The sequence below is a fragment of the Perna viridis genome, chromosome 3, assembly GCF_037379345.1.
Source record: "Perna viridis isolate PV_CMFRI_1.1 ecotype Kerala chromosome 3, ASM3737934v1, whole genome shotgun sequence".
Taxonomy (NCBI): domain Eukaryota; kingdom Metazoa; phylum Mollusca; class Bivalvia; order Mytilida; family Mytilidae; genus Perna; species Perna viridis.
In genome coordinates, this window is record NC_142447.1 from 38,165,401 (window position 1) to 38,177,262 (window position 11,862).

Sequence of the window (11,862 nt, forward strand, 5' to 3'; positions counted from 1 at the left end):
GTATGATTTTTTTGAAGATTAATAGAGTTTGAAAAGTTTTACTTTATTTCTGATTTGTATTTTTTAACAGAAATGAAAAATCATATTTTGAGAAAAATCATGCAAAATTGAATATAAAATGTAGTAAAAAATCATATCAATAATCTAAAATGGAATTATTAATACTAACAAATCGTGAATTGAATAATACATCATAATGCATCTTCAGAATCACCTCAGTAAAAGTATACACTTCTTCAGCAAATATAAACACAGTCCTATAGTATTAACTATGAAAAAGAAAACCCTAGGATTAGTAAATTATTTGGACTTTTGGTATTTAATTTCCGCAAAAGAAATATTAATACAAATATCTGGATCAAATTGTGGTTTTCTCATTGAACTATCAACAAAAATCACCAAGAAACTACTGCAAGCAAAACTTTTTGACAAGTTATGGATATGAATAAGCATTACTATATCTGGTCCCAGATTCTTTTTGGTTCTCATCAGTCATAAAATAGGACATTGAAGGCACTCTAGACAGATCAGCTCTCTTAGGACACAGTTTTAATCTCTTCACATATAGAGTTATTGCAGTTAAGACTATCATAAAACACATCAATATCAAGTATTCATTGTTATATACAGTCCTCTGTATAGTCCATGTATGTTTTCTTTGTTGCTGCTGTTGTGATAATCTTTCTATGTCCCTGTAATGAACAATAAAAGTAGACGTAACATACCTTTAGTATTATTTTTTTTTCTAGTGAATAACTATAGCATGAATAAATCCAAGAATAGGATAAAGAGAAATGAAAATATATTCATTTGCACTGTTGATAGTTTGGGGCTGTTTCTGTGAAATGAAAAAAAATGTGCAGCTTTGAAAAATAATAAGTGATTTGTAATGTTAAATTCAATTTCACAGGTACTATTTTTCAAGCTTATTATCATTAATAATATATTATAATATATTGACCAATCAATGTCCTCTTCAAAATCATTTTTTTGGGGGGCTGACAATATATTTTATTTCATAGAAAGGTCCATGGAACCTAATATGTATTAATGTTGAATACAAAAATGCAGGGATGATTTTTTTTCTGCTTTTAGTGGATTTCCGCTAATTGAAATCCAGATTTTAACGTTACGTTTCTTTTTTTCTTTACTGTTTATTTATTTCTGATTTTACCAATTTCCGCTTTGTTTGACAACCTCATAAAATCATCCCTGCATATGCCAATCGGGTTCAATCAGATCTTTTATAATCCAATAAAATCAAAAGGGGAGAGAGAGAGACATTATAAAATGTAACTATCATTCTTTTGTTCTATTAACAGCTTTACTTTAAAGCAAAACTTGCTAGGTATAATCTCATGTCAAAAGCAACATCAACAGCCCATGGCATCTTATACACACAATATATGGCCATGCTTAATACAACATTAATAATATAACAAATACTCAAACATCCTGTTAAATTACAGTATGTATGTCTATGTTCATTCAAAAATGTTTAATGCTCTAAAAATCTTTTCTTTGTAGAAATACATAAAATATAATAATTTTTTGATTTATTATTCAAGGCAATAGAGATATCAGTTACTACATTTTTGAGTGTAATACATTTATTCTATATGTAAATGAAAGAAAGATGCAAATATCTCTAATGTACTCTTTGTTCAAACACATATATACACTATTTTATTCAAATTTTAACAGTATGTTATTTATGTGACGCCGACTATAGTTTTGCCTCATTTATAGTAAGCTACTTAGAAATTCTACATTTCAGTAATTTAATGTCTCATTAAATGAGATACAATTTCTTGCAGTTGTTATCTGTAAACATTTATAGCATGTACAATGATGACATTAACAGGATATATTGGTAATCCCTTGATAAAATGAAGACCCTCTGATGAGTTGTGAATTGAACAATTGGCAAGAGATTTAAATTGTCTATTAAACACAGATTTAAATATATATTGTATTATAAAAAAAGTTTTGATTTCATTGTCAAATGTTCAGTTGTCTGTTTAAGGTCATTCATCAGTCAATTAATCAAGGGAATACAGACTCTTTATCATCTAAATGTCATTATTGTATGCACTGTCATGTATATCACACAACTTGATTAAAACCAAAAAAATGTATAGTAGTATTGCACAGCCCTGTATGAAGCCTTGAATGATGTTCTCTGGTAATGATTCTTTTAATCAAAATATTAACATGTTAATCAGTTAAGTGATAAGAGAGAAAAGATGTGGTACAAGAGGGTTTATAAAAGTCCACAGTAACTACCCATATGTAGGAAGAATTGGGGAAAATGGAGTGCACATTCTTATCATTGCATTTACCTGGACTGATTACATGCTCTGAAAGATAAAAATGTTCCCAAAACCTGATTAAAATCTAAAAGGAGTTCTTACATGCAATTATTTTTATTTAAAATTAAAGATCCTGGTTTTATAATAAATAGTTCCTGATGGTAAGGGCTATATTACAAAATATGGACCGGTTGGTCACCAAAGAAAAATCCAATAGCCCCCTAGCTACATTTCTGTCCGTATAATTTTGGGAGAGACCAACTGGCCTATTTATTGCCATATGACCCTCAGCATCATAAAACATTTGCTAAATATGGACCCACAGTTATATCTAAGAAAGAAAACAAAATAAAAATCTTTAAAATACAATATCATATAATAGCATAAGTATTCACCAACTGATGCTATTCCACTTCAATTCAGGTGCGATAATTTATATCAAATGCTTTTCTCTTGGCTTTGGTCTTGAACATCACAGTCAGTGTTTATCAGAATCATATTTGATAGTTGCCAATTTTGGTTTAATTTAGGTTTCATTAACCTAAAGTTTAGAAAATATCAGGTTACAAGAACTTTAACCATAAAAAATACTCAAGTGTTTCATTTAGGCAATATAAAAAAATATATTAAAACACAGAGTATTAAAATGTTTGCTTGGTACACCAAAAAGACAAACCTATATTTGTCACATTTCTTCTTGAAGTATAAGAAAAATGAAAAATACAAACATCCAAGTCTTCTCAGAAAGATTTTGAACAGGTGGAGTCTTTTTTTTTTAAATGTAGAGAAAGTTTGTGTCAAAGATACTTCTCTAAATGCACATTTTCTATATGAGGCAGAAATTGCAGTAAACATCATAACTGCAAATTACCAAAACTTTTTGAGACCTAAATATATAAACCTTACAGCCTTAGACAACTCAACAACTCAATCCAAGAGATAATAAGGGGAACAAGGGATTATTTCAATTAAAATAATTACAGATGATGGTGTTAAGTTATGGGTTTGGGAAACAATTACACAACTGCTTTTTATATAATATACAAACCTGAGAGGTAGATATCTGGTTCTGTGGAGAATGGCACCCATTGTCCATTGTACTTCTTTATTCTGTATAAATTGCACTGAACGTAAACTGTGGTAAGTTTTTGGAAATCGCAGTCCTTCATGTAATACTGCAGTCAGCCAGGAGGCCTTAAAACACTGAGTTCTGTATAAGACGTATAAACATTTTTAACTTATTTACCAGTAACTACATTTCTTTATGTTTATTTAATACCTGTGTATCAGAATTTTTATCATTAGCAAAAATGTACGTCAGTCAAACATAGCATATATTCAAATCAGAATTACATGTAACTCAAGGCAAAGCGTAACTGCTAAACATGCAATATATATCTATACATAAACTACCTGAATCTTTTCTCATCAGCCTGTGGATATAGTTTTTGTTCATACCATGACTGTAATATCAACCAATTCGTTGAACAAAATCTCTGAAATTCAGATAATTAAATATACTAATAAATATATATATTTCTCTCTTACACAATTTTAAGTAAAGTTATATGCCATATAAAAATATCACCTTTCTAATTTTATTTTAATAAAGACAATGGCATTGATTTTTTAAACTTAAAATTAACTAGAGGCTCTAGAGAGCCAGAATCGCTCACCTTGCTTAATAAGCAACATCCTACCTTTATAAAAGCGGATGGATTTTTTCTTGTTATAAAAATTCCTAATACATGTACTCACACCTAAAGAACAATCAGATCAAGTTTCTTTGAACTCTGTACAGTACTTGCTGAAGAGAAGATTTTTTTAAGGCAATAACATTAAAAATTGCAAAACAACGTTGTAAAGGAACAATAACTCCAACATAGCTTAATAAATTTAAGAAAATTTGACCACAGATAAATCTCAAAGTTGACAACAAAAAATAGATATCACCATGCTGAACAGTTTAATCCTGTCAGAATTTTGATGAACATAATAATTTTGGAGATATATATGAAAAACTTCTGCCTTACCCTTACGTTCTATCTTTAGTAACTATAGCCTTGTTTTTACGAAGGATCGAAATTCCCCACATCATTTCTATGCAAAATACCCATAGAAACATTCATACCAAGTTTGGTTAAATTGGTCCAGTAGGTTTTTTAGTAGTAGAGTTTTGAAGAATGTTAACGGCGACAAAGAGAACAGATACCTTTGGGCCAGATGAGCAAAAAATGTTGACAGTCAAAACCTACATCTGGAAGTCATCTTTGATAAAATTAAATAAATGAACTAAATTGAACTGCATAGTTCTTTAGGTAAATGTTTTAAGGGACAATAAAGACATTAGCGTACCCTTGCTTCTTCTTCAAACCGTTTGTTGTTATAAGGTCCACCAATCCTGAACACATCCTGCATAGTGTACCAAAACTCTGAAAATCCATAGAATTCACTGTTTCTGAACAAGATCTCAGGTTGATGAACACCATTCATTGAACACTGTTCTTGTTCACATGTCACTGACAAGTTCAACAATGGTGTGAGTGACTTCTGACAAGCAGTAAAATTTCCTGTACCCTCCAATATGTAACTTTTCTTGATTTCATATGATAAGTCTTTTGGCAAGCATGGATCTTGTATTGTAATGATTCGGTGTTTGTGTATTGCATGAAGCCCTTCACTGCAAATAAATTTCAGATTAATGGATTAACAGTAATCCAAAAATTTAAAATACATAAAATCTAAAGAATATGCAATAAGAATAAATGCTTGAAGAGTGTAATCTTGATTTATTTCTTCCCAAATTAGTGGAATTCTGAAGTGCTGTTTCTGGCTACAGGAGAGGGATTTGGCATTCATGTCATCATAAGTGAGATTTCTGTGTTTCTAATCAAATCAGTCAGATTTCTACTAGCATGTTTATTGCAAGATCATTCAAACTACAGATAATAGAATTTTTTACTTGCATGTTTCTTACAAGGTAAGAGAGATTTTAACTTGCATGTTTCTGGTTTCGTCAGTGGAAATGAATTGATAATTTGCACGTTCGGTGCAAATTTGAAGAGCTAGGCCTGGCCTGGTCAGAAGGATATTGAATTGTAAACTTCAGGACTGATCAGTTAGATTTTGATTAGCACATTTCTGGTCAGAAGAGTTTTGAATTGCATATTACAGAAGCCATGAATTTAAATACTTTTGACTTATTGAATACAATGTACAACTTTGAAGTATTACCTTTTATTGACATTGGCAAGTTCTTTCTGTAATTTATAACTAGCTTCATTGACTAGCATCTCTTCATATCTCTCTCTTGCTTCATTAGCACCAAATCCTAGGAATGTAGTCACATACACTTTGTATATGTGTTCAACATCATCATTCTGACAACCAAGGTTAAACTCTGCCAATCTGTGTCTTGGTATATTTTGATCCTGTGATTAAAAGTTTGAATATATAATATCATGTACAATATAATATCACAAATGACCATGCAAAAATGATTTTTCTGGTCTCTTGGTCAAAATAAACAAAGGTTATTTCTAACAGTATAAATGAAGGGAAAAGTTTTGATATACAAATGTTGCTTTTAACATAGTGTAACAGTGAAGGAGTGTTTATTAATCAGCAAATATATTTTCTTAGCTGATGTGACCCCTCAAAATATCATACAAGTACATGACATGTTTTTTTTTATTATTATTTCTTATCAAGATCTGGTTACTTTCAGTAAAATTACAAGTATGAAGTTAAACACTTTCCAAGGAACATATTTTCAATTCATCTAATACTATACAATGTACCAGTAGTTGTTAAATGCAAAAAGAAATCCCTAACTATCAAGAACTTACTTAAAAAAATCTTGAAAGTGTAATTACTACACCTAGAGTCTGGATATTAAAAAAAAACAACTTTTAATGCCATTAAAAATATTGGGAGTATCATTTAACAGAAATATCTACATGACAATTCCATTTACAATGAACTGGTACAAACTAACCTTTCCAGTAACTTCATAAGCTATTTGGAATGAACCACCTCCCATGTCTAACATTCCAACAGTTCTACGCCTCATGTGAGGTCGATGGGAGGATACTTCATTGTGCAGAGATTCTACCCAAACCAGAGGATGATCTGGAATTATCCATTTAACTACCATTAATACAATAATGAATATGAATGATAAATTTTGATTTCTTTATACTGTTTCATAACCATTACAAACACACTGTTGCAATAAAGCACATAACACAGTTGTTCCCATTTTTAAGTGTCAACAGTCTCAAACAAACAACTCTGGAACGAAAAAATTGAAAGCAATGAGAAAGAAAAGAAAGCTCCCTTCAATGCGGCAAACATTACATCAAATTATGAAAGTCCATCAGTGTATTCTTGAGTTAAAATGTAGACTGACAGTCAGTGGTGTACAACAATATGTTAATCAAAGACGAACAAATAAATATAAAATGTATACACTGTATTTCTATGTGGTGCTCGTTTCATGTGTTTTAGTCTTCTTTAAATATAAAATAATAAAGAAATCGGATAAAAATCAGAAAAGGGGCAACACATTTCTTCACAGCTGCCATTTTATACAAAGTATCTATAGACCGAATTTCAGCATAAGAATAGTGAATTTTATTTGGTTGTGTAAAGGGATGAAACTTTGGGGAAAAAAATAATTGAATCAATTAGACCATATTGGTATCATATAAGTGCATACACAGCTAAGAACTGAAGTAAGAGACATAAAATTTAAAACATTAACATCTATCTTTGAAAGAGACATTCCTTATTTTGGAAATGAAGCTGCACCTCAAACACAGGAAGCAATCCACACATCACAATGCTCAGGTAACAATATCAAAAAGGAAAGTATGATAGGTAGTAGTTATTGGCGAGACAGAACTCATATATTTACCGTTGGAACATGTTTATACTTTATGTATTATTATAAAGATATTAAGAATTAAAATTAGAGACAAACATCTGCATGTTTAAATCATGGGAAAAAAAACTTTCATCAACATACCATCTTCACCATGACCAAACTTTTGTAAAACATAATTAATGGCTATCCAAGCATAAACTCCCTCTAACTTCCCACTGATCACCTCAAAATTTGTATCAGAGAAAACAAAAGGGAAGTCCTTCGGAATGTCAGTCTTCAGGTCATCAAATATGGCTTTCTGACTCCTGAAAATAAACAATAAGTTTTAAGTCATGGACTACACAGGAAAAATTGCAACACATGTTTTTATGTTTTAAAACAAATAGAAACATGTGTTTGGGACCAATATGGAAATATATGTTTTTGTGCGTATAAAAGTGCATAGAAAAAAACATTTTCCCTTCATACATTTTAATGTGAAAACCATACCTTTTTCACTATGTCCTATGGAAGACATATAATTATCATATGATTTTTATTTATTTGTTTTTCATGAATTAATTTGTTAGTCCAAAACATATGTTTTTCATACCGGTATATTTTCCATGGCAATCCAAAACATATGAAAAACAGATAAGAAACAAGTTTTTTGGTGTTTTAAAACATACATGTATAAAAGATGTATGTTGCATTTTTTCTTGTGTAGGAGTGTTTCAGCAACAAATGTTTATAGATATATATTTTGTCTCTCCTTTATTACTGTGAGTTCAAAACTTGTTGCCATGTTTGAAAAGGCATACATGTAATTATAATTCAAACTCTCATTTTAAATTTCTCATAGAAGGATTAATTTGAATAGAGCAAAACTTAAAATGGCATTTTGGATTTAAAATTAAAAAATCACAATAATAAATGCACAAAATAATTAATTTACACCACTACCAAAGAATGGTAGTATTGATGATAAACAATGATTCCTAGTAGTAATTTCTATTGTTTGACTACTATCAGGAATTCCATTTTAATGCACAGACAGTAAAAACCTGGTACATGTATCTAAGAAAAAGAGTTCTACAGGTTCAAATAATTTTTTCTTCCATCAATATACAATGTACATTAAAAAACATGTTACAGCATTACTACCATGTGTGCCTTAACTTTACTGATCAAGTATGGCTTAATCTTTATAACAATGCCATTTACAAGTTCAAGATTATGTTGTATGTTTCTGATTACTAAAGAATACAATAGATTACAGCTGTTACTGTATAAGACTTCTATATTTACATTCTCTGTCAACACTCATGGCTCAATTAAAGATTAATCAAAAAAAGATTGGGAGTGGCTACAAGCATTCCAAAGTTATGGAATTTAAAAAAAAAAACAATTCATGGATATCAGTATTTCAGTCTGATGAAATATTGTTGATTGAGTTGTTTCTAATCATTATTTGAACATAAAAATTTCTATTGGTAACAATTGTCAACCAGTTTTTCAGTACTCCATTAACAATCAGTGGTATACCCAACATTTAATATCAAAATGATACTTGATTATTTATAAACATTGTCTCTTAAGAAGCAGGAAAAACAAGTGGACTTGAAAAAAATTCTTATAAGTTGTAGCATTTTCTAGGCTTATAGGTATACCAAAATATGGATCAGCCATTCCAGTAACATCTGTAATGCCACAGATAATATTTCATAATTATTTGCAGCATTCCCAGTTACTATTTGTAAAACTGACTACCTCCAGAAAGAACAGACAAGATAAAATCTAATGCGTGTGCTGATTTGTCAGCTTTCACAACCTGTTTAGCAACCCTAAATGAAAGGTGTTTTGTGTTTTCTATACTGTAATAGATTGAAAGGTTATTAAAGTTAAGTATAGTACATGAGCTATCAATTACTGGTCCCTAAGTCATTATAACAGTAGTACATGTCTTGTACTTCCAACACATCACATAATGTACACATGTACATGTATGATATTACAGAAATACACTATAGGGCATAATAGAAAAATTCTTAGATTCTCCTCCAGTTTGATCAAATTATGGGAGGGCAGGCATGTTTCATTTTTTATCAATTTTAGTGAAAAATGTATTATTTTGAAGAAATTGACCTAAATTGGGCTAAAAATCAAAATAAAACTTTTGGGGAGAGTAAAAACTCAGGTCAGGAGGGGATGAGAATCTAGGATATTTTTATTATGGCCTTACAGAGTGAGTACACAAATAATGCTCAGCAAAACCAACAAATACTCAAGTTTTAAAACCTGATCCCTACATAACAGTGTTTTAAATAAAACTAAATTCTTAAATCTTACCACAAAAATGAACACAAAAATTTGTGTTCCATGAGGAACAGGGGTAATTTCTGCTTAGGACTATTTTTGTGTATATTCCAAATGCTCATTGGCTGAATTGGTGGTCTGTAACCTACAATATGACAATGTGGTACTTACTCCTTTGGAATCATCCTCATTCCAGCAGTTGCCAGTATAAACAGTTGTGTATCAGCATGATGTTCAGATGGAATGTGAGCAGCAGCATACTTCAATAGAGGTTTAATATAGTCACTAGCAGCTCCAGGGTTCTTCTCAAATGTACTTAAACCTATCAATAAACAAAAAATTGTTCTTCAACCATACTCCTTACAATAAACCATAAGTACTTAAGAAGAATACAATGATTATGGCACAATTCCTGTAAAAAAATGATAACTGCACACAGTTCCAATTTCTTTTACCAGTGATGCTCTACTGTTAATACAGCATATATTTTTATCTAACAACTTGAACAAATTAAAGCATTAGTTATAAACAATAAACAATAATACATCAGCAGAAAGCCAATTAATAAAGCATAATTTGTAGTTCTGTACCATAATTTTCTTAATAGCCTATCGAGCTGTGCTATACTGTTAAGCACTATGATATTCTTAATCTATAGAGAGAAATCCCCAAATAAAATTTAATACATGTTTTACTTTATTTCTACTAAATGTATCTAATGTGAGTTTCAGTTGACCAGATATGCCACAAAAAATTTTATTTTGATTGAATGCATAATGTGCATGTGTGCTATAAATACATGTAGTGTACCTGGGGTAATCTTCTTCACAACTGGTTTGCCTGATGGATCCATCAGTTGTTGTATGTTGAGAAGGTCACTGGGATTACCAGAATGTGGTGGCCAGAAGTAGATGAACACACGGCTTCCACTACTACCACAGTCTATAACTATACCAAAATGAACATTTGGACCAAATGTTAATGCCAACATTTCTGTTGGTGCATGTTGTACTTTATTTACTCGAACATTACTACTGTCATGACTAGAATAACTTAACACGAGCACATCTATTGACAGGAAAATTAAGATCCCCATCAGAATAAAGGCTGTAACTATGACAACAAGTTGTCGAGGTGATAACTTCTGAAGTTGTTGATGAATCCATTGCTGAATCATTGAAGGATAGGTAAAGTATATTCTGAAAAAGAAACCATTATTGAAACAGTCTTATCACATATATTTACAAAGTATAAAGACCAAAATGAACACGTATCAATCTTCCGAGCATACATGTATTGATTGGTCACCAAAATGAAGACAAGGTGATTTACATTTTTTACATTTCTATTATTCTATTATACTATTGAAGTCTTTTTGAAGTGATAGTTTCGCAAGAAGAGAAAAATTTTGATGATGTCACTTTGATTTGTAAACAAGCTGACATCCCTGTTAATGTGAAAATATCAGAAGATGACCATCTGCTGAATTTGCCAACTACATTTTGAGTATAACCTAACGTAAGTCTGACAAAATGGCTAAAAGCGGAAAGGAGATCATGGACATGCTTGTGGACGATATTATACCGTACGGGAGCTTAGCAGAAAGGGACGAATTACTAATGTTATCCAATTTGATTTCTGGCAATGGTGATGAGTTTGCAGTTGAAGTACAAGAACTTAATCTACCTGAAGCTACATATGTTCGTATTCCTAGTCCTACCAATGAAGATGACGAACAAAGTTCAGGAAATCAAAGATACAATAAAGTTACTATGGAAGAAATGAAACCATTCATTATGGACAATAGAAACAATAGCACAAATTACGAAACCAAATCTGATATAAAGATGTTTGTCAGAAACATTTCACCCAGGGCTATCAAGGCCATGTGGTTGTCATTATTATGATAATCAACATTTCGGAAGAAATAAATAAACATTTATGAAAAAGGATTACCTTCCCATATAAATTATCCAAGTTTCACACCATCACCTCTTCAGTGAGTCTGTTGGTTGTCGGTTAACATGCAGGTGTATGCAAAATTTCATGCACTTTAAGTTTAAGACTATATACTTTAGTAGTAAACAGAAAAGTGCATCGCTCTATCATAATAATAGACAACTCCAATGATCCCTCCTGTGGTTACTTCCGATGCATTTTAAGTTAACTCCACGTGAAAAGACATCATCGACAAATTTTGACCTTTTAAATCAGTGTTAAAATGTCAACGTGGTTAATCTTCAGGAAGTAAACATTGCCGTAAATAAATAAAAAAAATTACGACATATTAAATATTTTAAAATATTTTTCTCAAAATAAATCAAATTGCATTTATTACCATGATTTTTTAAACATTAGTAAGTATCA

General features: G+C 30.8%; 1 protein-coding gene across 2 annotated transcripts; it reads right to left on the minus strand.

Moving 5' to 3' along the window:
- Nucleotides 1–289: 289 nt before the first annotated feature.
- LOC148622159 (ectonucleoside triphosphate diphosphohydrolase 4-like) lies at nucleotides 290–11,754 on the minus strand. 2 transcript variants are annotated; one of them, XM_088571769.1, is made up of 11 exons: nucleotides 11,452–11,754; nucleotides 10,306–10,694; nucleotides 9,667–9,817; nucleotides 7,342–7,505; nucleotides 6,310–6,443; nucleotides 5,547–5,743; nucleotides 4,668–4,992; nucleotides 3,726–3,808; nucleotides 3,361–3,522; nucleotides 2,343–2,360; nucleotides 290–692 (listed from the first exon to the last, which is right to left on the minus strand). In XM_088571769.1, the coding sequence occupies exons 1-11, from the start codon at nucleotides 11,457–11,459 to the stop codon at nucleotides 434–436; spliced, it is 1,890 nt and encodes a 629-aa protein (XP_088427895.1). In that variant the 5' UTR covers nucleotides 11,460–11,754; the 3' UTR covers nucleotides 290–433. The 2 variants fall into 2 exon arrangements, with proteins under 2 accessions (XP_088427895.1, XP_088427896.1); XM_088571770.1 differs by lacking the exon at nucleotides 2,343–2,360.
- Nucleotides 11,755–11,862: the final 108 nt, after the last annotated feature.